This window comes from Tachypleus tridentatus, chromosome 3, assembly GCF_004210375.1.
Source record: "Tachypleus tridentatus isolate NWPU-2018 chromosome 3, ASM421037v1, whole genome shotgun sequence".
Taxonomy (NCBI): Eukaryota; Metazoa; Arthropoda; class Merostomata; order Xiphosura; family Limulidae; genus Tachypleus; species Tachypleus tridentatus.
The window spans coordinates 106,921,963-106,949,018 of record NC_134827.1 but is presented as its reverse complement, the minus strand read 5'-3'; the positions used below and the strand labels follow the sequence as shown (position 1 = coordinate 106,949,018).

The 27,056-nt window shown below is 34.3% G+C and overlaps 1 protein-coding gene across 1 annotated transcript in view; it reads left to right on the top strand.

Annotated features, from left to right (window-relative positions):
• LOC143247690 (allene oxide synthase-lipoxygenase protein-like) overlaps positions 1-27,056 on the top strand; it is a 36,913-nt gene extending 9,857 nt beyond the window's left edge. Inside the window, exons 2-15 of the mRNA XM_076496084.1 lie at positions 6,718-6,762; positions 7,860-7,985; positions 8,798-8,895; positions 9,211-9,343; positions 10,755-10,850; positions 11,939-12,035; positions 13,197-13,314; positions 13,820-13,912; positions 18,030-18,090; positions 18,880-18,985; positions 19,817-19,908; positions 21,294-21,473; positions 24,005-24,168; positions 25,249-27,056. Coding sequence (XP_076352199.1) covers positions 6,718-6,762; positions 7,860-7,985; positions 8,798-8,895; positions 9,211-9,343; positions 10,755-10,850; positions 11,939-12,035; positions 13,197-13,314; positions 13,820-13,912; positions 18,030-18,090; positions 18,880-18,985; positions 19,817-19,908; positions 21,294-21,473; positions 24,005-24,168; positions 25,249-25,363 — 1,524 coding nt within the window. The 3' untranslated portion in view covers positions 25,364-27,056. The remainder of the gene's footprint in view (positions 1-6,717; positions 6,763-7,859; positions 7,986-8,797; positions 8,896-9,210; positions 9,344-10,754; positions 10,851-11,938; positions 12,036-13,196; positions 13,315-13,819; positions 13,913-18,029; positions 18,091-18,879; positions 18,986-19,816; positions 19,909-21,293; positions 21,474-24,004; positions 24,169-25,248) is intronic.

The window sequence follows — 27,056 nt, the reverse complement described above, 5'->3', positions numbered from 1 at the left end:
TCACTTTGTGCATGGTTTTAAACTAGAAATAGGGTTAACACTAAAGAGCTTCACTTTTGCATGGTATTAAACTAGGAATAGGGTTAACACTTAAGAGCTTCACTTTTGCATGGTATTAAACTAGGAATAGGGTTAACACTTAAGAGCTTCACTTTTTTGCATGGTATTAAACTAGGAATAGGGTTAACACTTAAGAGCTCCACTTTTTTGCATGGTTTTAAACTAGGAATAGGGTTAACACTTAAGAGCTTCACTTTTTGCACGGTATTAAACTAGGAATAGGGTTAACACTTAAAAGCTTCACTTTTTTGCATGGTATTAAACTAGGAATAGGGTTAACACTTAAGAGCTTCACTTTTTGCACGGTATTAAACTAGGAATAGGGTTAACACTTAAGAGCTTCACTTTTGTGCATGGTTTTAAACTAGAAATAGGGTTAACACTAAAGAGCTTCACTTTTTGCATGGTATTAAACTAGGAATAGGGTTAACACTTAAGAGCTTCACTTTTTTGCATGGTTTTAAACTAGGAATAGGGTTAACACTTAAGAGCTTCACTTTTTTCCATGGTATTAAACTAGGAATAGGGTTAACACTTAAGAGCTCCACTTTTTTGCATGGTTTTAAACTAGGAATAGGGTTAACACTTAAGAGCTTCACTTTTTTTGCATGGTGTTAAACTAGAATAGGGTTAACACATAAGAGCCTCACTTTTTTCATGGTATTAAACTAGGAATAGGGTTAACACTTAAGAGCTTCACTTTTTTGCATGGCATTAAACTAGGAATGGAGTTAACACTTAAGAGCTTCACTTTTTGCATGGTATTAAACTAGGAATAGGGTTAGCACTTAAGAACTTCACTTTTTTTCATGGTATTAAACTAGGAATAGGGTTAGCACTTAAGAGCTTCATCTTTTTTCATGGTATTAAACTAGGAATAAAGTTAACACGTAAGAGCTACACTTTTTTGCATGGTATTAAACTAGGAATAGGGTTAACACTAAAGAGCTTCACTTTTTTGAATGGTATTAAACTAGGAATAGGGCTAACACTAAAGAGCTTCACTTTTTTGAATAGTATTAAACTAGGAATAGGGTTAGCACTTAAGAGCTTCACTTTTTTTCATGGTATTAAACTAGGAATAGGGTTAGCACTTAAGAGCTACACTTTTTTGCATGGCATTAAACTAGAAATAGGGTTAGCACTTAAGAGCTTCACTTTTTTGCATGGCATTAAACTAGAAATAGGGTTAGCACTTAAGAGCTTTACTTTTGCATGGTATTAAACTAGGAATAGGGTTAACACTTAAGAGCTTCACTTTTGTGCATGGTTTTAAACTAGAAATAGGGTTAACACTTAAGAGCTTCACTTTGTGCATGGTTTTAAACTAGAAATAGGGTTAACACTTAACAGCTTCACTTTTTTGCATGGTATTAAACTAGGAATAGGGTTAACACTAAAGAACTTCACTTTTTTGAATGGTATTAAACTAGGAATAGGGTTAACACTAAAGAGCTTCACTTCTTTGAATGGTATTAAACTAGGAAAAGGGTTAGCACTTAAGAGCTTCACTTTTTTTCATGGTATTAAACTAGGAATAGGGTTAGCACTTAAGAGCTACACTTTTTGCATGGCATTAAACTAGAAATAGGGTTAGCACTTAAGAGCTTCACTTTTGCATGGTTTTAAACTAGGAATAGGGTTAACACTAAAGAGCTTCACTTTTTTGCATGGTATTAAACTAGGAATAGGGTTAGCACTTAAGAGCTTCACTTTTTTTTCATGGTATTAAACTAGGAATAGGGTTAGCACTTAAGAGCTTCACCTTTTTTCATGGTATTAAACTAGGAATAGGGTTAACACGTAAGAGCTACACTTTTTGCATGGTATTAAACTAGGAATAGGGTTAACACTTAAGAGCTTCACTTTTTTGCATGGTATTAAACTAGGAATAGGGTTAACACTAAAGAGCTTCACTTTTTTGAATGGTATTAAACTAGGAATAGGGTTAGCACTTAAGAGCTTCACTTTTTTGAATGGTATTAAACTAGGAATAGGGTTAGCACTTAAGAGCTTCACTTTTGCATGGCATTAAACTAGAAATAGGGTTAGCACTTAAGAGCTTCACCTTTTTTCATGGTATTAAACTAGGAATAGGGTTAACACGTAAGAGCTACACTTTTTTGCATGGTATTAAACTAGGAATAGGGTTAGCACTTAAGAGCTTCACTTTTTTTTCATGGTATTAAACTAGGAATAGGGTTAGCACTTAAGAGCTTCACCTTTTTGCATGGTATTAAACTAGGAATAGGGTTAACACTTTAGAGCTTCACTTTTTTGCATGGTATTAAACTAGGAATAGGGTTAACACTAAAGAGCTTCACTTTTTTGAATGGTATTAAACTAGGAATAGGGTTAACACTAAAGAGCTTCACTTTTTTGAATGGTATTAAACTAGGATTAGGGTTAGCACTTAAGAGCTTCACTTTTTTGAATGGCATTAAACTAGAAATAGGGTTAGCACTTAAGAGCTTCACTTTTTTGCATGGCATTAAACTAGAAATAGGGTTAGCACTTAAGAGCTTCACTTTTTTTCATGGTATTAAACTAGGAATGGGGTTAACACGTAAGAGCTACACTTTTTTGCATGGTATTAAACTAGGAATAGGGTTAACACTTAAGAGCTTCACTTTTGTGCATGGTTTTAAACTAGAAATAGGGTTAACACTAAAGAGCTTCACTTTTTTGCATGGTATTAAACTAGGAATAGGGTTAACACTTAAGAGCTTCACTTTTTTGCATGGTTTTAAACTAGGAATAGGGTTAACACTTAAGAGCTTCACTTTTTTGCATGGTATTAAACTAGAATAGGGTTAACACTTAAGAGCCTCACTTTTTTTCATGGTATTAAACTAGGAATAGGGTTAACACTTAAGAGCTTCACTTTTTTGCATGGTTTTAAACTACGAATAGGGTTAACACTTAAGAGCTTCACTTTTTTGCATGGTATTAAACTAGGAATAGGGTTAACACTTAAGAGCTTCACTTTTTTGCATGGCATTAAACTAGGAATGGAGTTAACACTTAAGAGCTTCACTTTTTGCATGGTATTAAACTAGGAATAGGGTTAGCACTTAAGAACTTCACTTTTTTTCATGGTATTAAACTAGGAATAGGGTTAGCACTTAAGAGCTTCATCTTTTTTCATGGTATTAAACTAGGAATAAAGTTAACACGTAAGAGCTACACTTTTTTGCATGGTATTAAACTAGGAATAGGGTTAACACTAAAGAGCTTCACTTTTTTGAATGGTATTAAACTAGGAATAGGGCTAACACTAAAGAGCTTCACTTTTTTGAATAGTATTAAACTAGGAATAGGGTTAGCACTTAAGAGCTTCACTTTTTTTCATGGTATTAAACTAGGAATAGGGTTAGCACTTAAGAGCTACACTTTTTTGCATGGCATTAAACTAGAAATAGGGTTAGCACTTAAGAGCTTCACTTTTTTGCATGGCATTAAACTAGAAATAGGGTTAGCACTTAAGAGCTTCACTTTTTTGCATGGTATTAAACTAGGAATAGGGTTAACACTTAAGAGCTTCACTTTTGTGCATGGTTTTAAACTAGAAATAGGGTTAACACTTAAGAGCTTCACTTTTGTGCATGGTTTTAAACTAGAAATAGGGTTAACACTTAACAGCTTCACTTTTTTGCATGGTATTAAACTAGGAATAGGGTTAACACTAAAGAACTTCACTTTTTGAATGGTATTAAACTAGGAATAGGGTTAACACTAAAGAGCTTCACTTTTTTGAATGGTATTAAACTAGGAAAAGGGTTAGCACTTAAGAGCTTTACTTTTTTTCATGGTATTAAACTAGGAATAGGGTTAGCACTTAAGAGCTACACTTTTTTGCATGGCATTAAACTAGAAATAGGGTTAGCACTTAAGAGCTTCACTTTTTTGTATGGTTTTAAACTAGGAATAGGGTTAACACTAAAGAGCTTCACTTTTTTGCATGGTATTAAACTAGGAATAGGGTTAGCACTTAAGAGCTTCACTTTTTTTCATGGTATTAAACTAGGAATAGGGTTAGCACTTAAGAGCTTCACCTTTTTTCATGGTATTAAACTAGGAATAGGGTTAACACGTAAGAGCTACACTTTTTTGCATGGTATTAAACTAGGAATAGGGTTAACACTTAAGAGCTTCACTTTTTTGCATGGTATTAAACTAGGAATAGGGTTAACACTAAAGAGCTTCACTTTTTTGAATGGTATTAAACTAGGAATAGGGTTAGCACTTAAGAGCTTCACTTTTTTGAATGGTATTAAACTAGGAATAGGGTTAGCACTTAAGAGCTTCACTTTTTTGCATGGCATTAAACTAGAAATAGGGTTAGCACTTAAGAGCTTCACCTTTTTTCATGGTATTAAACTAGGAATAGGGTTAACACGTAAGAGCTACACTTTTTTGCATGGTATTAAACTAGGAATAGGGTTAGCACTTAAGAGCTTCACTTTTTTTTCATGGTATTAAACTAGGAATAGGGTTAGCACTTAAGAGCTTCACCTTTTTTCATGGTATTAAACCAGGAATAGGGTTAACACGTAAGAGCTACATTTTTTTGCATGGTATTAAACTAGGAATAGGGTTAACACTTAAGAGCTTCACTTTTTTGCATGGTATTAAACTAGGAATAGGGTTAACACTAAAGAGCTTCACTTTTTTGAATGGTATTAAACTAGGAATAGGGTTAACACTAAAGAGCTTCACTTTTTTGAATGGTATTAAACTAGGATTAGGGTTAGCACTTAAGAGCTTCACTTTTTTGAATGGCATTAAACTAGAAATAGGGTTAGCACTTAAGAGCTTCACTTTTTTGCATGGCATTAAACTAGAAATAGGGTTAGCACTTAAGAGCTTCACTTTTTTTCATGGTATTAAACTAGGAATGGGGTTAACACGTAAGAGCTACACTTTTTTGCATGGTATTAAACTAGGAATAGGGTTAACACTTAAGAGCTTCACTTTTGTGCATGGTTTTAAACTAGAAATAGGGTTAACACTAAAGAGCTTCACTTTTTTGCATGGTATTAAACTAGGAATAGGGTTAACACTTAAGAGCTTCACTTTTTTGCATGGTTTTAAACTAGGAATAGGGTTAACACTTAAGAGCTTCACTTTTTTGCATGGTATTAAACTAGAATAGGGTTAACACTTAAGAGCCTCACTTTTTTTCATGGTATTAAACTAGGAATAGGGTTAACACTTAAGAGCTTCACTTTTTTGCATGGTTTTAAACTAGGAATAGGGTTAACACTTAAGAGCTTCACTTTTTTGCATGGTATTAAACTAGGAATAGGGTTAACACTTAAGAGCTTCACTTTTTTGCATGGTTTTAAACAAGGAATAGGGTTAACACTTAAGAGCTTCACTTTTTTGCATGGTATTAAACTAGGAATAGGGTTAACACTAAAGAGCTTCACTTTTTTGAATGGTATTAAACTAGGAATAGGGTTAGCACTTAAGAGCTTCACTTTTTTGAATGGTATTAAACTAGGAATAGGGTTAGCACTTAAGAGCTTCACTTTTTTGCATGGCATTAAACTAGAAATAGGGTTAGCACTTAAGAGCTTCACCTTTTTTCATGGTATTAAACTAGGAATAGGGTTAACACGTAAGAGCTACACTTTTTTGCATGGTATTAAACTAGGAATAGGGTTAGCACTTAAGAGCTTCACTTTTTGCATGGTATTAAACTAGGAATAGGGTTAACACTAAAGAGCTTCACTTTTTTGAATGGTATTAAACTAGGAATAGGGTTAACACTAAAGAGCTTCACTTTTTTGAATGGTATTAAACTAGGAATAGGGTTAGCACTTAAGAGCTTCACTTTTTTGAATGGCATTAAACTAGAAATAGGGTTAGCACTTAGGAGCTTCACTTTTTTGCATGGCATTAAACTAGAAATAGGGTTAGCACTTAAGAGCTTCACTTTTTTTCATGGTATTAAACTAGGAATGGGGTTAACACGTAAGAGCTACACTTTTTTGCATGGTATTAAACTAGGAATAGGGTTAACACTTAAGAGCTTCACTTTTGTGCATGGTTTTAAACTAGAAATAGGGTTAACACTAAAGAGCTTCACTTTTTTGCATGGTATTAAACTAGGAATAGGGTTAACACTTAAGAGCTTCACTTTTGCATGGTTTTAAACTAGGAATAGGGTTAACACTTAAGAGCTTCACTTTTTTGCATGGTATTAAACTAGAATAGGGTTAACACTTAAGAGCCTCACTTTTTTTCATGGTATTAAACTAGGAATAGGGTTAACACTTAAGAGCTTCACTTTTTTGCATGGTTTTAAACTAGGAATAGGGTTAACACTTAAGAGCTTCACTTTTTTGCATGGTATTAAACTAGGAATAGGGTTAACACTTAAGAGCTTCACTTTTTTGCATGGTTTTAAACAAGGAATAGGGTTAACACTTAAGAGCTTCACTTTTTTGCATGGTATTAAACTAGGAATAGGGTTAACACTTAAGAGCTTCATGCACCTTTAGTGACTCGAACGTCATTACGCGTCAACGACAGTTTCCGGTCAAATAGTGTTTTTGAAAAATAATTTTGTTCTAATCGAAAAAAAAACGCGATACGTTTTGGCTTTCAGTTCCCTTTTAAAATAGCGCATGATGTTTCACTTCGTTTCAGATCAAGGCAATACCTGAAGGAGAAAACTTTACTGACCAATATTCAGTAAGTAAGCAAGCTGGCAAAAAGGACTACACTGACCAGTACTCAATAAGTATAGATATACTGAAAGATATAATTTCATTGACCAGTATAAGGTAAGTAGAGAGGCTGAAAGAAGTGGATATAACTGGCCACTATAAGGTAAGTTAATACTCTAAAGGAGAGGATTTTACTGACCAATATAAAAAACATAAACGCCCTGAAGATCAGACTTAACTCACCAATAAGTTGATAAATACTGATTACTTCTTAAGTGAAAAAGGAGTCGAACCTATGTACTAACTAAGATATTTTTTCCTTACATGTACGATTTTATTTTGAAATGTAATCTTTTTTTTTCTCAGCCAAACTAGTAAGTGTTCTCAAGATGTTGTCATCCGTCGAATTTGCAGAGGTTTTATTGTCTTGAAAGTTTTACATGCTCTACAACAATCTACACCAGACTTGTACATTATCAATATGTTTCTCTCAGCCAAACTCGCATGTTTATTAACCCTATCTTTAACTGTGTTTAGTGAAACATCAAGTCTATGTCCACCAAAGTCATATGTTTATTAACCCTGTCTTTAACTGTGTTTAGTAAAACATCAAGTCTATGTCCAGCAAAGTCATATGTTTATTAACCCTGTCTTTAACTGTGTTTAGTGAAACATCAAGTCTATGTTCATCAAAGCCATATGTTTATTAACCCTGTCTTTAACTGTGTTTAGTGAAACATCAAGTCTATGTCCACCAAAGTCATATGTTTATTAACCCTGTCTTTAACTGTGTTTAGTAAAACATCAAGTCTATGTCCACCAAAGTCATATGTTTATTAACCCTGTCTTTAACTGTGTTTAGTAAAACATCAAGTCTATGTCCAGCAAAGTCATATGTTTATTAACCCTGTCTTTAACTGTGTTTAGTGAAACATCAAGTCTATGTTCATCAAAGCCATATGTTTATTAACCCTGTCTTTAACTGTGTTTAGTGAAACATCAAGTCTATGTCCACCAAAGTCATATGTTTATTAACCCTGTCTTTAACTGTGTTTAGTAAAACATCAAGTCTATGTCCACCAAAGTCATATGTTTATTAACCCTGTCTTTAACTGTGTTTAGTGGGACATCAAGTCTATGTCCACCAAACTCAAACTTGACGCTAAATTAATCGGCCTTACCTCCGACAAGTGGGAATCTCTACAGGACCTGAAGAACATATTCAAACTCAGTCTTTCAGAGCCGTCGGTAAGCCTTGTTGTTGTTTAACTTAACCAATCTTCTGTGATTGAAATCACCTTTCTTTACTAAGAACTTAAAATAGTGGAAGAAATGTTCGCATACATTTTTTTCCTGAGGTGAAGCCACCAAAGTTACTAATGAACTTGTAATAATTAGATATTATATACTTCTGTATTGAAGCGCATTCTTCTAACATAAAAATGAATTGACAAATAATAATTCATAAGTATAACGAGGTGGACATATTACGTGTTGAGGGGTGGACATATTACGTGTTTCGATAGAATTGATCATAGCTAAAAAAGATTTATCAATGTTCTATCGAAACATTTAGGATGTTCCCCAAATTAAAACCTCTTAATCACGTTGTGGAACGTTATTTGTCAATTTACTATTAAACATTATATAACCGTGCTCACTTAAAAACATAGAATTTTAATTAATTTCTACTACAGAACAGAACTACGCATTTAACTTTATTTTAAAACGTTGTTTTAGAGTGTTGGCTGTTCTGAATTAAATTATTATACCTAAAACGTTTTAGTTTTTGTTTACCTTGAACCTATGATCATTTAATCGATGTTTCACTAGCTAATACTCGTATGCTGAAGCATATGTTTACTAACTAACAAAGAAACTTCGGTTTCTTTTAGTTTCGAAAAATTTTAATCGCTCTAGAAGTAGCTAATTAGATCCTGATAAACGTTATCTCCTCTTGAAGTTAAGAGTTGTTTATTACTCAATGTTCATACTTTGTTTTGTAATAAAATTATACGCCTCATAAAATAAAAAATGACGAAACGCCCTCTATATTGCAGTGCTTGCCACGATGGAACGATGATAAATGGTTTGCTGTGCAGAGAGTGCAAGGACTGAACCCTATCTCTATACAGCTTTGTTTGGAAATTCCTGAGAAGTGAGTGCAATTTGAATATAATAACCATAAACGTTGTTCAGATAAATATTCGAGATTTTATTATTCGTTTCGTGTTCAATTATTTAGCTAAAAGAATACAATGTGTGGTTACAAAAACCAAAGTTGTTAAAGAGTTTAGTAGTAAATTTTGTAAAACCCGATAAACAAAATAAAAACCGGTACATATAAGAGAAACAGAGCTCGTAACTAAATAAAAAAAAATATACATGTATAAAAAAATGAAAACAAGTTAAAGTTGTTGTTTTTTCTTGGCCACGTGTCACGAATGAAATTGATTCCGTCTCTACTCTCTAGCTTTGGAGTTAATGTGTTTGAGTTAGAACCGATGTTGGAGAACCTGACATTGAGGGAGGCGCTAGACGCACATCGCATATTTATTGTCGACTTGAAGGTTTTGAAAAATCTTCCCTGCAAAGATGACAGAACAGTAAGTAAAGTTATACAGAACGTAACTGATGTGTTCTCGTCTATCGGATCGTATGGTTACGGTTGGTGTTGTTTTTATCAGATAAATCATTTCAACACTGCTCTGTTTTTCAGATGGTTGGCTACACTGTTCTGTTTTTAGTTTACCTCAGTATAAATCTCGATAGCGTATGAAACATTATATATATCAGAGGTCTGAAGAAATGTTGGATATTTATTAAAATGAAAGGAAGACAAAAGACGTCGGCTATTCAAGATTGTCATATAGTTTTCTTTGATACTTATTAAAAACACAACATTTGTCGTTTGTTATATACTGCAGATTAAGTCGACACACAACATTTGTCGTTTGTTATATACTGCAGATTAAGTCGACACTGTCATGTTTCTTTTGTCTGTTGTTTTTTGAAAGGGTAGAAGGCTGTTAAGTGTATGTCAACTGATTATTAATCGAGTTCTCCCACCGAGATATTTTAACAACATCATTCAAAGGAAACATGGTGTGAAACAAACAGACACACTAAGCGAATTATTATTATCTTACTTACTCCTTAGCTAACTTAACCTCCTATATTATGCCCGCATTTAATATGTGTTCCTGTCCAGAATTAAACGTTGGAACTAGCACAGATAGCATCGTGTACATTCTAATAACCTACAGGTTTTAGAAGTTATAGTGCTTGTAAAAGTTGAAGTAAAAACCTATGAGGGTATCTGGAGATACATATTGAGGTTTTGGCAGAAAAATTCTAAACATTTACGTCTGTTTTATTTACTTTTAACACAAACGATACTTCTTCCCCCCATGTTTCGAATTTAACGTGGGGTTCACACTTATAACCTTATTCTTAGATAGTGAAAGTAACATTATAAATATTATATTAAAATATTGGTACACTGAACCTGGTGGCGAAAATCATCCAAGCGACTGGTTTGGTTTGAATTTCGCACAAAGCTACACGAGGGCTATCTGCGCTAGCCGTCTCTAATTTAGTAGTGTAAGACTAGAGGGAAAACGACTAGTCATCACCACCCACCACCAACTCTTGGGCTACTCTTTCACCAACGAATAGTGGGATTGAACGTCACATTATAAAGCACCCATGACTGAAAGGGCGAGCATGTTTGGTGTGACGGGGATTCTAACCCATGGCTCTCGGATTGCAAGTCGAATGCCTTAACCACCTGGCCATGCCGGGCCACCTAGCGACTGAGTTTGAAGAAACCGAAAAAAAGGTCTAAAAACGAAAATTATTTGTACTGAAAGAGAATCCATGAAAGAAGATAACATATTTTCCGGTCTTAAATCGAAAAACAAAGTATCCAAAAATAGCTCAAGTTAAAACTGACTTTAGAATATTTATTTATTACTAATAAGGCTTACTTGTTCGAGTTATTTTCTTTTTCGATAGATATGTGCACCACTTGCCTTATTTTTTCTCAACAAAAACAAGGAACTTGTACCTCTTGCTGTCCAGTTATTTCAGGATAAAGCTCCAGACAATCCTGTAAGTTTATATGCTTTTGTTACTTTATAAATATCTACAGATAATCCTGCGAGTTTGTTTTATTACATTAAAAATATTCCAGATTACAACTCTAGATTATTCTACGAGACTGTTTTTGGTTTTGTTTTGTTTTTTAATTTCAAGAATATTCCCGTTATCCCAGGAAAAATAATTAAATAATCCTCGATATTTACAAGTATATCAAGTACCTGTAAGGCATCACGTGCCCACATAACAATCGCTGCAATTGGTTGGAGCATCTGTCGAATTGCTAACGAACAGAATTTTTTTCTCGTATAACAGTGGCATTCAACTTTGCTATTTAATATCATAACTTTATAAGTATTTTATTAGAAACAAATGATACGATAGAAATCACTAAGTGACAATGTGATACGAATTAACTCATAAATAAGCACTAATAATTACGCCACAGCTGAATTATTGTAGGCTTAGCGACTGGCAGTTATGGATGCAACTGAATTATGCCAAATAGGCTTAGCGATACCTCAAACAAGAACGGAATTAGCTTCTTTCTGGTGAGAAGCTAAGGTTAGCTAGTCAAAAAAAGAAAATAAAAATTGTGGGAACTGCACCTCCTACACGTTGTGGGCACACATCTGTAGCGTTTAGGCTTGAGGGGAAGAGGTTAAGATACGTTTTACCCAACAATCTCCTGATGTTGTCCAAGTTTGAATATTGCATGTAGGTTTAACGAGCTTAGTTCGTCACCTATACGAGTTGGATTTAGTAATGATTTTGTTGTGTCTTTTATAACAAATGATTGATCTGATTTATTCATGACGTACATTAAATTTATGGGTGTGGTTTCAAAGTGCGCGTGAACACAATTGTAGTTCCATCTATAATTACCTGATATTTTAGTATTTTTTGAATTGAACTTACACAAATACACTTTTTGTACTCTTCATAACGACAAAAAATTGAGGCTTCCTAGCTTTCCAGCTAAACCTAGCTCTAATAATTTTTCCTTCCTAGCTCTTTATAAGTTATTACTATAGTACATCAGACCACATAGAGTAAAAACTGTTAAAATTGTTTTATTTCTGCGTTTTAATAATTTCTAGGTGTTTTTCCCCACTGATCCACCTTACACATGGATGTTGGCTAAAATGTTTTTCAACAACGCTGATGCAACATACCATAGAGCTTGTCTCGCTATTGGTAAGAAAAATTAACATTCTTCAGTATTAACAAGAATATAAATAAATGTGTTAGAATTAGACATTTTGAAGTATGTTGCTGTTACCTCATCAATATACAGATTAATAAACCAGCAGCCAGTGCTTGCTTTCTCCTATGTCTACTGATGGGAATATAACCCCTGATTTCAGCGTTGTGAATTTGAATATTTATCGTTGTCCCACCGTGGTACTTATTGTTTTACAATGTTGTTGACAATGTTGTTGTCGTAGTAATTAAAAATAAAATCTTTAGCTCTTAACATTTTAAAAATAATGACTTTTATATCTCAAATACAGTCAAAATTTGTGTGTTCAGCCCGGCAAGGCCAGGTGGGTTAAGGCGTGCGACTCGTAATCTGAGGGTCGCGGGTTCGCATCTTCAGCCGTGGGGGCGTCATAAGTTACGATCAATCCCACTATTCGTTGGTAAAAGAGTAGCCCAAGAGTTGGCGGTGGGTGGTGATGACTAGTTACCTTCCCTCTATTGTTACACTTCAAAATTAGGGACGGCTAGCGCAGATAGCTCTCGAGTAGCTTTGCGCGAAATTCAAAAACAAAATTGTATGTTCAATTTGAGGTAATAAAATCCAAGACGGCTTCAGCCAAGCCCACAATACAAAAGTGGTATAAAGTAGTACTTATCCAAGAGAAACAGCTATTTAAAATGTTAGTAAAGAAACTCAGGTGGAGTAACTTCCTGATTAAATACGGAAGTAAAAATAGAGGTAATTTTATGACTGAAATGGTAAGTACAGCAATGTTCTGGATAAAGTCTTTGTGTTAAATTAGCTGCAGCCGTTTTTTTAATTAAATCTTCAAGGAAAGAATGTAAACACATTTATATTAAATACTTTTAAAGCAACCATGTTAATGATTGTAACTGGCACTAACATAAGATCACTTACGGCTGTTCTATATTAATTATCTGCTGGCATCTTTGTAGAACATAATCCTGTTAAAACCCCACCATCTTACGTTACGTCATTCTACACTGTTCGTTAAATATAATCCAGATTTATTACATTAATTACACAGTGTTCTCCTGGTGAGAGAAATCTCGCACATGAGTTTCAGATAACTTTATACAGCCGCTCTGATAAAGATAAGATTTTAAAGCAGTAAGTTGTCTCTCCATCTGTAGGTCGAACTCACCTGATGATGGAAAGTGTCTGGGTCTGTACAAACAGGAACCTTTCACCCTCACATCCACTATTCAAGCTCCTAGCACCTCACTTCTACTTCCTCTTAGCTGTCAACTCGTGAGTGGTTTTTTAAACTACTAAACGATTCGTTTCCAAGTAACCACAATATTTGTTTTAACTGTTTGTTTTAAACTGGTACCGAGTATCCACAATAGTTTATTTCTAAAGGTATTCACGTTTCAGCAACAACCGAAAATGTTTTAACAAAGATTATTTCCGCTAGTTTTGGTGGAACACATAATTCTTACTATTTGTTTATAAAATAAAAACTGGTGAGTGCTGTGAATATGTTCAATATTATCTCAATGTAATACAGTAATTATAGAACCACTTTATCACATTATTGGTAAGTATGACAATTGTTAGAAATATACAGAATTTTAAATTTTGAGATAGAAAGCAAAATAATATAAGTAACAGGAGGTATCTATTTGTAAAGGTAACGCACATACAAGACTTGTAAATATTTTAAATACATTATTGGTTTCTTACAATATAAATGAGAAACTTTAATGAATATAAGATGTAATGACTGAAGTTTCATTTTTTATTTTTTTTTTAGAATGATCATGGAAAAATTCATGGCGATGGGAGGGTGGGTGGACAGAGTGATGACTATTGGCATGCGAGGGCTTTGTTCTTTGATCGCCAGAGGGTAAGCATCTACTCAATATTGTTCTGTGTGCAGTTTGGTTTCCTGGTAGCTTGGAGTTATGCTGTTTGAACTTAAGAACTTCCTTAAAATAGTCTAAACTAAAGAACCTTGGAAGAAACTAGCCTTAGTTTATTAAACTACGCCATAAAGTTTGAGGGATTAATATTGCTAGTTGTATAGCGTTCGTTTAATTAATGTGCCTCAATACATAAAGCCAGAAAAGAGAAACGTAATACGCTTAATTCTAATTCTATAAATGAAAGCGAATAATCCAGTACGGGGTTTATTTTTATGTACATAATGTAAAAATATCGAGACTAGACATGTTTTATTAGTCCGTGACTTAACCTTCTGGGTAGCGATGCTGGAAGCATAATTGCAGGTGGAGCTGAACCACTGAATAACCCCTCATCATCCCCCCAAGGCATAGCTGTAAATCTGCGGACTTAAAACTCTAGAAAATAGGTTTCAATAATCGTAGTGGGCACAGCACAGATAGCCCATTGCGTAGCTCTGTACTTGGCTACAAAAAAAAAAAAAACTATGAAAGAAGATAAAACTTTTTTTTTCAGTTTATGAAAAGTTGTTAAAAGTTATAAAAAAAGACATTTTACATTTTTTTTCACCACAACGTTTAATAAATTCGTTTACCCCAGAGTTGGGCATTAGTTTTTCCTATAAACATTTAGAAATAAACACTAGAGCTCAACACTTAGAAATAAACACTAGAGCTCAACAGACACTTAACTCTCTAATGACTAAGATCTGAGCTAATGTGTCATGGTGTAACAACGGTAGAGGGAAACATAAAATCTAACGATACCGCTGTTTCAACCATCGGAAGCATCTACTTTACTAAACACAAAGTTTTGAGACTTAATACAATCTCAGAACCAGATCCGTTTTGTCCACTAATGTTACATAACATCGTACTTTTGTGCTCTGGTAGGATTCAAGCCATTATAAGTGCTAACACTTTCGATATCATTGGTTGGGAACATATACAAGGAAACAATCCTTCGTGATGATACAAAATTCCAAACTCAAACGTAGCAGTATTCATATGACTGTTTTAAGATTCAAACAAACGGAACGTAGTGTTTCGTATGCGTTTCCCCTGAAATAAAAAGTTTGAAAATATTCATCAATAGATATACCAAGATTACAGGCACATTATTGGAAAACCTGGATGCCTTTAAGATATGTAATGCGCTTTTTCCTTCGTGGTGATTAATACAAACACCTTTAAGTTCTGCCCTTCAAACTGTTCGAATTTCGTGTGACTGATATCTTGACAATGTCACAGAAGCATCAGTGCTATTATTCATGGTATTCCACAGAAAAGTGTCACAGGAGAACCACAATTCATAGGTACTCCACTCAGGAGTGTCACAGCAGAGCCACAAGTTCTTATTCAAAGGTCTTCCACCACAGGTCTTCCACACGAACAACACTATCCTGTGACCTGTCACTAACTCCATTCAGGATTGCCACACAAAAGAATGCATTCCACAAGTTCTTGCGATATTAATGACAATCAAAACAACTACTGTTACAAATGAAAAACAGACAGAAAACACTCATAAGATTTGAAAAGTTCATGGTAACGGCCGAATTTATAAATAAAGATGAAAAGCCAGCTTCCCTATCACTCTGTGTATCTAATACCAAAGTCGAGCACTGGTGGTTCGTCACTGAATTAAAACTTTTTTATTTCGAGTCTATACTGTTACTTCCGACTTACGTGCTTTTCACAGCTTTTATGGCCAAACCAAATAACTACATCACACGCAAAAAAACAACACAAAAAATTTTATTACTAAACACCACCACGATGAATTTTAGTCAGCATACTTAAAATTAATAAAATAATTTCATACGGCTCACTCAAAGTTTTCAAAGAAAAAAAAACCAGAAAAACAGTGGTATAAAGTATTAAAAACGTATGATTATTTAACTTGTTTTTGTTTTTTTCGTTCTGTATCTCTAATTACTCTCCGCCTCCTGTCGTTTTTTTAAATAAAATAAAAGAGCCAGCTAACGGTACATCAAACGAGTAAGTCAGTTGGTAATGAATTCAGTATTTCGTATTTCTCGTAAGAAACAAGTCAAAGTTAATGTCATGGGAGAAACAGGTAAGAGAAAACCTGAAACACAAACAAACAAAAAACATTTGGAAAAAATAAAAAATAACATTCTTAAGGCTGTACACATAATAAAGGAATTCGGAAATAACAATAGAAAGACGTGGCCACTAAGTTTTAACTACTAGAGTTAAATAGAAAGACAAAAACTTTAACTTCTTTACAGAGCAGGAACTCAAACTGTCGATTTATTAAAACTTGTTCGAGTAGAAAAGAGAAAATGTGACCTTTAACTATTATTCTGACACTGTATGCGATTTTTTGTGATAGTTTTGTATTTAACACAAAACTAAACTGTGTAAATCACAGAGTACAGTTTCGGTCTATCAACAAAATATTGTTTTTTCCTCACACAGCTGAGAAACGAAATTCAAGGAAATTGAATCACTACTTTAAACTTTCACACGACTAAGCCTAACTCTGTGTAGCAACCAACAGTATTCCGTTTTCAAATGTAACCATTACAAGGTGTACGTATTTCCTGTGGTGTAAAAGCCATATCCCATAAAAATTTTGAATAACAATAAAAGGTTTTCTTTCGTTTATTCAAGTAAATATTTCAGTTGGTGGTATTTAACAATAATCGTTATAAGCTCAAAATTTACCTTATTTAATAAACAAAAACATAGTTACCTTCACAATCGGTACAGGGCGCCACTCTCGCACCACACTTTATTCTGTTTAATCACAAAGGTTTTAAATAACAATTAGATATAAAACACAAATATCTGGGACATCCTCTGGTTTGTTTTATGCATAACTCTATACAACAGGTTATCTGCACTGCGTCTGGAACAGGGATCGAACCCTAAGTTATAGCTTATACTTAAACGACACCATTTCTCAGCAAACTGGATGTACAAACATGTCCTGTGATCATGGTATTGTTAAGCAAATGTTACTTATTGTGGAGAAACTTATTTCATTATCTTTAGGTACTAGTATCATAAAATGGCCCCCTGGCGTTGTAATCAGAGTTTTTTTATTCATTACACTGCACAACAAAGCTTTTGCTTCTTGAACACTGCTGGGTGTTCCTTATAGATTTTTGGCTGCTGATCACGAAAATCACATCCAAATTTGCCCATCACGTACCGTTTCATCGAAATCTTCAGTTTTGCTATAATGGAAAAACGATATCAGGACAACTGGAATCCGTCGATGCTTGCTGACTACTGTTCGACACTGCAACGTGATGCACCAGACATTGAATACAAACGAAAATCAGGAGCAAAACACTTTTAATTATGTTGAACTTAATAGCGTATTAGAAACATAAACACAATTAAATACGTTATTGCCGGTAAACAGTTAACTGTCTATTTCTCAGAGTTCCTACATGATGAAGCAAAACCAAAACTATATTTGTGCATATCCACCAAGTACCTGTCACAGTCAGCAAAAACTTTTCAAAAAAATTGTTGTCCAGTGTTATTAAACGGATCGTTCACTATTACTACTTCAATACTTGGTCAGAAGTAGAACAAGTTATTAATAGTTCCTATAACAGATATTCCAACTATAAACCTGATCTCGCACACTAGACAGTGAAGGTTACAGTGTATTTTCACTACAAACCCGATTTCACACACTAGACAGTGAAGGTTACAGTGTATTTCAACTATAAACCTGATCTCTCACACTGGACAGTGAAGATGGTGTCCACCTGACAGTACTTTTGGTATTCACAGGTTTCACGTAACAAACATTAGGAATTTGAAACACATAGGGCTCGTAACCAAAATTTTATTTAATCTATGTCGTCCCAAAAATAACATCTTTTTTGGTAATGACATGAAGCTGTTATTGAACCATGATCAAAGTGGTAAGAATATACTAAAAACAGACGAGCTAGTGACACGTTTGCAATTCATGTTCGCTTCGTAACAAAATTAGTTAATGTGAAACTTAAAAGTGTTTAGTGCCAACAACTGTGTGTGTGTCTAAATTGACAGTTGTTGTTGTTGTTTTAGATTTCGAGAGTGGAAAATTGACCGGGACCTCAACATTCCACGTGAGATTGAATCTCGTGGTGTAAGTAAAACGCTGTGCATAACTAATAAGTACATTTAAATAGTATGTTCTACTTTTAATATTAAATCAAAATGTTTTAGAATATTAAACCAACTGTGTAGTAGCCGAGATAGTACTGCTCCGCCTTACTTTTACACTTGCAATTCAAGCATTTTTATAGTAGCGACATCTATTATTAAACTCATAAACTAAACGTTGAACTCGCATAATACGGCCATAAACTACTGCACTGCTAAAATTATATCTAAAGCTAGTATATACCTACTTTAAATTTTGTCACTATTTTGAGTTAGGCTGTTTGTCATTACCAAGGTGACTTTATTATGATAGTTTCTTTGAAATTACAATTTCATCTCTGAACACAAGCGAGATTGTTCTGGTGTCTGTCATTTGACTGTAATGATCACTTCGTATCAAAAACGATCCCTCGTGTAAAATGTCCACTGACAAGTAACGACACACGTAACAATACATAATTTGCCGCAATGATTTCTTATCAGTAATGATAGTACAACAAAATCTCAAACAGGTAACATTAAAAACATTATATTTTCAAAACGAATAAAACTTGTTCAATCAGCCCCATCCATCGTGAGCATACGTTCTTACAGTCAATAAAATGAATTAAACCACACAAATTTGATCTGTGCACAACGGAATCTATGTATCTTATGCAATATATGGACGAGATATTTATTCGTTATATAGAACAGTACAGACTTTGTGACGTAGTGAGACATCCCTCCCAGTTACACACACACGTTTTTTTTGTTGTTGTTTTATTTTCAGGTGATGGACCCGGAAGTTCTGCCATATTACCCATATCGAGATGACGCTGTGGACGTTTATAAAGCAATCCACAATTACGTATCGCGAATTGTCAAGCACCATTATGGTAAGTTCTGTCGGAACTTTATCCGAATCGCTTTGTGCGCGTGTATAAAGACATCTATGATTAATATTGCTGTTGATTTGTGGCATATGTCGTCCTTATATTAACAGCTTTCTTTGATAAAAATCTTTGCAACCATTATCACTGCACTTTATGATGTGCATTTTAAATAAAAAAAAAAATTCTGTGTTACAAAGAGAGAACCTTGACTTTCTGCAGAAGATTCTTTGTGGTCATTTCACTACACTTGATCTTTGACCAAATTTCTCCATTTGTGAACCTTCTTTTGATCACAATTCCCTCTATTTATCAAAGCTACTCTACATCTTCATTTGTTCGACATATCTATTCAGTGATTATCATCGTTTAAACAAGGTCCATTCGTGTTTATAAATGTTTCTCATCCTTTGATCAATGTCCACCATGTTTATTTTATAAACCGTCATCTTTTGTTCAATGTTCACCATATGTATTCAATACTCTATCATTCTTTAACCAATGTTTACCACAGTTATTCGAGAAGTCGTTATCTTTGAAGTTTCTAGATGTAATATCCCCAGCGATAGATACTTGTTACAATGTTAATATCTCAACAATAAAAGGAAGTAATTACTCATTTTGTTCAGTATTATGAATCGTTTTCACAAACAAGAACTTGAGTCTTGTCTCAACAAAGAAACTTAATATTTCTTTAACAAAGAGTGCCATTTTGGATGCTTCCAATTTAGATACATTTACTTCCAACATATACGATTTTCAGAAGTTTACTAAGTTGTATAAAACTTGTTAGTGGTTCAGATAACGTATTCAGTGACATGATGTTCTTCTTCTTAGGAAAAGATGGACAAATCTCAGAAGATACTGAGCTTCAGAACTGGCGAGAGGAGCTGATGAAGCCAAGAGAGGAAGGTGGTTGCCACATCATGGTACTTCGCCTTTGGTGATTTATATTTCTTAGTTGTTTGTTTTGTTGAATTTCACGAAAAGCTGCTCGAGGGCTATCAATGCTAGCCGTCCCTAACTTAGAAGTAATAAACTAGAGGGAAGGCAGCGAGCCAACACCACCTACCGCCAACTCTCAGACTACTCTTATACAATATTGGGATTGACCGTAACATTATAGCACAGTTCCCCTCCCCAAAAGTGTGGGTATGTTCGATGATGGGACGCGAACTCACGATTCGTGAGTCGAGCATCTAACCACCAGGCGACGCTCCAAACAGTCATTATGAATATTACATGTAAATCATCCAAACATGAATACAATTAATTACCCTCAGACCCAAACTACTGCAAAGTTTATTTCAAAATACTTGGGTTTAAAAAAAGGCTTAGATGATGTGGTGGATTTTCATTAACTTCGCTGGCTTACTAGTGATTATGTGTGCTATTGGGCACAGAACCGCAAGGATTGAACGTGGAGTTTTAGCCTTATAAGCCCTCGGGCAGGCGACTGATACACCGAATGGAATAATCAGCTCGTTGGAAGGTTATTAACTGTGTACAGAGGTTAAAATGGCGACGGTTAAATGTATTTCATTTCAGTGAAGTTCATATACTAAATTGAGATCTCCACTGATCTGTGTTATCCTAACGGCTCTTCTTCTAAGTTTATTATATTACATAAAATGTTAGTGTATTTGCGTTTAAAATTGTAAACTGACAAAGAGGAAAATGTATTTAAAAGGAATTTATTTGTTTCGTTTCTTAATTTCTTAATTTCACGCAAAGCTACTCAAAGACAACCAACCTGCCATCTCTAATATTGAAGTGATAGGCCTGAGAGAAAAACAGCTAGTCAATATCACCCACCACCAATTTTGGGGCTGATCAATGTCTTTACAAGTGTTGTGATCAAAGTTTTACGTCATTACCATAACTATGTTTATAAAAAAAATCAATCATATCAACAGTTTTAGGTTAGATTTTCAAAACTTAAACATACAGACATTCGAACGGACCGACGGATAACCAAACAGGTAGACAACTGTTTTCCTATTGTTCTATTAGCTCAAAGCTACACAATGGCTATATGCGCTCTGTCTACCACAGGGAACCGAACCCCGTATGAACCAGGTTGAATAAAAGACAAGTGGATAGAGAGACAGACACTAATGTAAAAAAAATGTGACTAAGAAAAGGTGTAATAATTTTTAAAGATTTAGTTTTTTTTCCTTGATTCCACTTTAAGTACGAGTTTGTAAAAAAGCTCGTTGCTTAGTGATTGAATACATCGTTGCGCCAATGCACAGTTCATCTTTTCTTACAACATCTATTTAAAAAAGTTAAAACTCCGTTTGCTGTTTTCCAGGGTGTCCCTGGGGATCATCAACTTGGCTTCACTAATGTAGAAGAAATTATCGAAACCCTAACGGCCATAATAGCAAACTGCTCCGTCTTCCATGCTGCAGTGAACTTTCAACAATATGACGAATGTTCGTTTCCCCCTAACTATCCACAGTCCATGAGAGGAGTCATCTTGAGGGACAAGGTGAGTAGGCTTACGAGGTCAGCTTGAGGGACAAGGTAAGTAGGCTTACGAGGTCAGCTTGAGGGACAAGGTAAGTAGGCTTACGAGGTCACCTTGAGGGACAAGGTGAGTAGGCTCAAGAGGTCACCTTGAGGGACAAGGTAAGTAGGCTCAAGAGATCAGCTTGAGGGACAAGGTAAGTAGGCTCAAGAGATCAGCTTGAGGGACAAGGTAAGTAGGCTCAAGAGATCAGCTTGAGGGACAAGGTAAGTAGGCTCAAGAGATCAGCTTGAGAGACAAGGTAAGTAGGCTCAAGAGATCAGCTTGAGGGACAAGGTAAGTAGGCTTAAGAGGTCATCTTGAGGGACAAGGTAAGTAGGCTTAAGAGGTCAGTGGAAAGTGTACATGTTAATGACGTCAGCAGTAAAGGCAATGGTTGATTTGAGGCATCATAAAAATAATTGATGCTTTCAGAATAAAAGACTGAGTTTACTAAATCTGTATGCTTGGACACCCCAGTGTATTCTTTTTCAGAATGATATCTGAGATAAAACATCAACACATAGAATTAAAAACTCCGAATAGAAGATTCCAATCATCAAACATCTGCAGTTTAGTGCGGCTTTTAAATCACGAATATTAGATTTCAATGTTTTATTAACACAAATTTAGATAAAAGCAAGCTACCTACATAAATCAGATACACCACACAAACCAGAAGATAACGTATATTATTTAACAAAGGGAATTTAATGATATCAAATGAAGTCGTATCTCGATGGATAAAATTACGGAAAATTATGATGAAGAAAATTACGGAAAACCTAATGATCAGAATGAATCAGTTTATCAATCAAGTGCTCCCCCCACACGTGGGTTTTCTTTTAGCAAAGCCACATTGGGCTATCTGCTGAGCCCACCGAGGGGAATCGAACCCCTGATTATAGTGTTGTAAATCCGGAGACATACCGCTGTACTAGCAGGGCGCCCCACACACAACAAATATTGTAGATGTTCCAGTCGTAATCCTAGTATCATTTTACAATGTTCGTCAGGTTGTTTGTTTATTCAGCCCGAAGTTATACGTAGGGCTCTTTTTATTCTCTATTGTGTCTACGACAGAGATCGAATCTCAAATTTTAATGTTATAATCCTCCCTGAGCTCACCGCTAAGCCACGGGGCGGGGGACAACCATCTTAAGAGATTTAAATTACTTCGGAATTCAAGTATGAAGCTAAAAACGTAAAAGAAACTTCAAAATAAATAAATACATATAATAAAAAAAAAACTTATGTAGACACTTAATTAACACCGTTATAAACTAACGTTCAACAAATAACGAAATACAACTTACCTATAAGACGCATAAAAAAGTAGTTGTTTGCTTCGTGAACCCTCATTGGTTCCTTACTATCTGAAAGGGTGACGTCACTTGCGTGAGAAACTGGCAGATGTCTGTCGGTTTTAAAACGTACACACATTAACAAGCTCGTGCTGAAACCTATTTTACATCCTAACGTGAGATAATTGTTATATTATTTTTTTTCACAATATTCTAAACATTATTTACCGCTTATTATATCACAATACTCAGGCAGCTAATAAACAGACTTCAACAATATAACACTATTGGCACTGTAGTAAATTTTAACATGTTACAGAATTAACATCGTAGCAAATCTAAAAAAGTGATGTGTGTTTTCATCCATATTATCGATCTATTTTAACCACAACAAAATTGACCAGTTTGTGGTTCACCATCTTTTCATTTAAGCACAGTAAATATTTTAGATGATCACGCACTACTAGATAACAGCATGTTTCTCCAAATCCAACACAATGTGGTTAGGTAAGCACACACACACACACAAATAATATGCACTCTCTAAACCATATCGTTAAAGACTAAACTACTGTTGTGTAAAACTTGCTGCCAACACTAACTGAAAATAAGTTTTCTGTTGCTTAAAATAATTAAAGGTCAATAAAAGGTCACAATAATTATGGTTCGTTTCACATTTCCAAAATGTTTCCGTAACTTACATTCCTCTATATAACGTTTTTATTATTATTACTATTTTGAACTTGGTCGACTCAACGATTTTCTCAAATAAACACTGATATTTTATTCTTTTAATGAACAGTTGGTGTTTGGTTATTAACAATTGTTTTAACATTTAATATAGTTCAATAAAATATCTTCCTAAAATTATACTTGGTTCGTAGTGTAGTAACACTAATTAACCATCTTATTTCATATTTCAGGTACTTATTATTATCGCGCATTAATCACACAGTTTGTTTCGTAACTTATTTATTTAAAGCGTGCACTTATTCTTGAATGACCATATTTTCTAATTATACGTTTTAGTAGCACGTATTTAAAGAGTTTGTTGGGTAAAATCCTTAAATAACAGTTTTATTAAAACATATTTCCAAACGAGAAATTCAATAATTGACAGCAGAAATACCATTAATTTAAAACCTATATGACGGTTTTGTACAAATTTATTGTATCTTGACATAACCTATAATTTCATATTTTTTATAGCGCCCTCGTACGGAGAAAGATATTCTTGACCAACTGCCAAACAAAGAGACAACGTTTGATGTAGTACTTGCTATGCGCATGTTAAGCACCAAAGCCACCAAGTCTTTGGGTGACTTTGAAGTTCGATACCTCTTTGATCCTTCCGACGTGGAGGCACATAGAGAGTAAGTTGCTTGGAAACGAATTTTTGAAAACACAACAGACCTACTGGTAAATCCTGGTTGTCCCATCCTCCAATAAAAGAGAAAAAAACAATAAAGTCATTAGACATGCAGCTCTAGCGTTTGTATGGCAAAGTAGATATAATAAGAGCATTCATTAATGTTACGTCATGTCGTATCTACCCAACCCAATATATTTTTGAGAGAAAAAAAATAAAGTATTGCTTAATAACGGTCAATCATATACAACTTTTCAATAATATATTCTCTCTATCCAAATGGTAACGTCCAGGTGTAGTGTTAATAATCCAGTTGTATACAGTTTCATTCATGTGAACAGGAAAAGGTAAAAATAAGATTTCCAAGTCCAATGTATCCATTACTTCGAATATCCAGTAATTTATTTGTCATGAGTTTTTAACATTTTACCATCAAGTACAAAGTTAACAACTAACAGATGATATTGAATTAACAGTTGCGGTTAAACAAACTCGAAACTTATGTTTAATCAAAACAAAATTAAGACCACCTTCATTAAAAAAAAAAAAGATGACTAACCATTATTCAATGTAAGTTTTATTATCATTTGTCGAACCCACGTCATGACAAAGTGTTTGACTTAAGATCATACAGAAGATAGAAATCAATTAGTCAATGGCCATGGTGTTTGACTTAAGGTCAACTATAAGATAAAACCAATCAGTCAGTGACCATAGTGTTTGACTTGGATAAAAACCAATTAGTTAATGACCAAAGTTATAACTATAACTTAAGTTCTGATATTTCATTAAGAAATGGACTGTTCCAACGAGAGACACATTTTGTAGTTTGTTTTCTTTAACTAATCATTTTGTCTAAGCAACTTTAAACAACTGAAGAGAAATTCCCAGTAATTTGACATCCATCGTGTTATACCAAAATTGAAAGGGCATTCTACAAGATTTCTCGAAACTCCAACCAAATAAACTTTTAGTTTTGAAATGACAAAAGTATCAAGTCCGATAAAAAATATAGCAATATAAACAGATAAGTAACAGTTTGATATGAATAGTTTTGAAAAGCTGTTTTTGTCTTTCCTTTCAGGTTTGTGGAAGAGCTTAAAAACATCAGCGAAAAAATTAAAAAACGGAACGAGACCCGAAAGTGTGCCTACACGTGGCTCGATCCAGAGATAATCCCTAATTCAGTGGCAATTTGATATTCCACACAGGGATTGTTCCCAAGTTTTAATAACAGCAGGGATTGTTCCCAAGTTTTAATAGAAGCTTTCTTTCTTGAGGAAAATATTTTATTCTTTATCATTATCAATACTATTTTTCGCGGCTTTATTATTTTTATTTCTGGGGCTGTTGTTGGGGGGAAGGGGTACCATATTAGAACTAAATAGTTCCTAAATCTATATATTGATTATTATAATGAATGTGAGTGGGGGAATATACATGAAACTGTGTTTATTTCACTCAGAAAAGAAAAAAAAAAACATCTTGGCCAATAGGAAGCATTTATGACACAAAGTTCTATTTTATTATAGAGGGCGTTACGTGTAGTTTTTAAAATAAAATTAATGCGGTGTATATAACCTATTATTATTGTTGGATTCGCCTACCTTGTGGCACTGGGGTAAGTCTGAGGGCTTATAACACTAGAAATCGGGTTCCGATAACATGGTAGGCACAGCACCGTTGTGTACCTTTGTGCTAAATAACAAACAGAAACTATTGCTTGATTTTGTCAACATATTAAAATGCATGCGATTATCAAAATCAGATATGTAATTTTCATGCGTTTTGAAACACGTTTCTACATAAACCTAAATATATTTTGTCTGACGCTGGCTTTTAGAATATATTAGAAAGAGTTGGTGGTTTGATAATTTGATGTTAATGTGCAGTGTAGGTAAACATTTCTACCCACATTAGGACAAATTATTCTAATTTATATATTCTCAACGCAAACCAAAACGTTGCAACTTTGTTCCATCCAGTCCTATCTATTTAGGAACTTTTAACTCTGTAGATATAATGAAAATATATTAATTTAGCTACCTCTTTTATTAGTCAATTACAAGATAATATGGGCTTAAGTTTTGCCCTCCCTTCACTCTCGAAACGTGACCCCCCCCCGTAGTTTGGTTAAGAAGAGAAACAAAATAAAAATTTGTTTTAACAATGGAAACAGTCCTTCTCAGCTAGAACACTGGCTTTACCAGATAATTTGATCATAACAGTGTAATACTCTAGATGCGAAGAGTCGAGAAACGTGGCATTAACACGTTCTCATCAATAAAGAGGCTTAGTGTTTATCCCTAAAATGCAAGGCTCGATAAGAGACGGTTTAAAATTATCAGTCTGGTCAATACCACTAGATAAACTCCGTAGAACTTGTATCCCACTATGGGGAATACCATTAGATGAATCCTCAGAACTTGTATGATTTCGGGGTTAGTTTATTTTGCGGCGAATAGTTATCAGAACTACATAACCTAACAACCAAACTAGTTTGCGCTTAACTTTGTCCACAAAACTCCTGTCGTGAACATAATTATAGTTTTGTGACGTAGGTCGCATGAAATTATATTTTACGTGTTGGAGATTCGCGATACTCAAAAAAGGACGAAGTGCCTTTTGATTAAGTTTTATTTTACGATACCTGTTAACGTTTAACGTGTTAAAAGTGTGTTATATTAAAAAGTAATTCTAACTAATATACAGAGTTTGTTTTTTTGTTGTTTTTCAAAACGTTTTGGTGGAGGAAACTTGTAAGGCTATAGAAATAAATGTACGTATACTTCTATACATATAGAAAGGATATTTCTTTTGGTAAATACGGTTCATTTAAATTATGAAATTTTCTGTTCATTGTAAATAAAATAATAAATAATTCTACGTGGC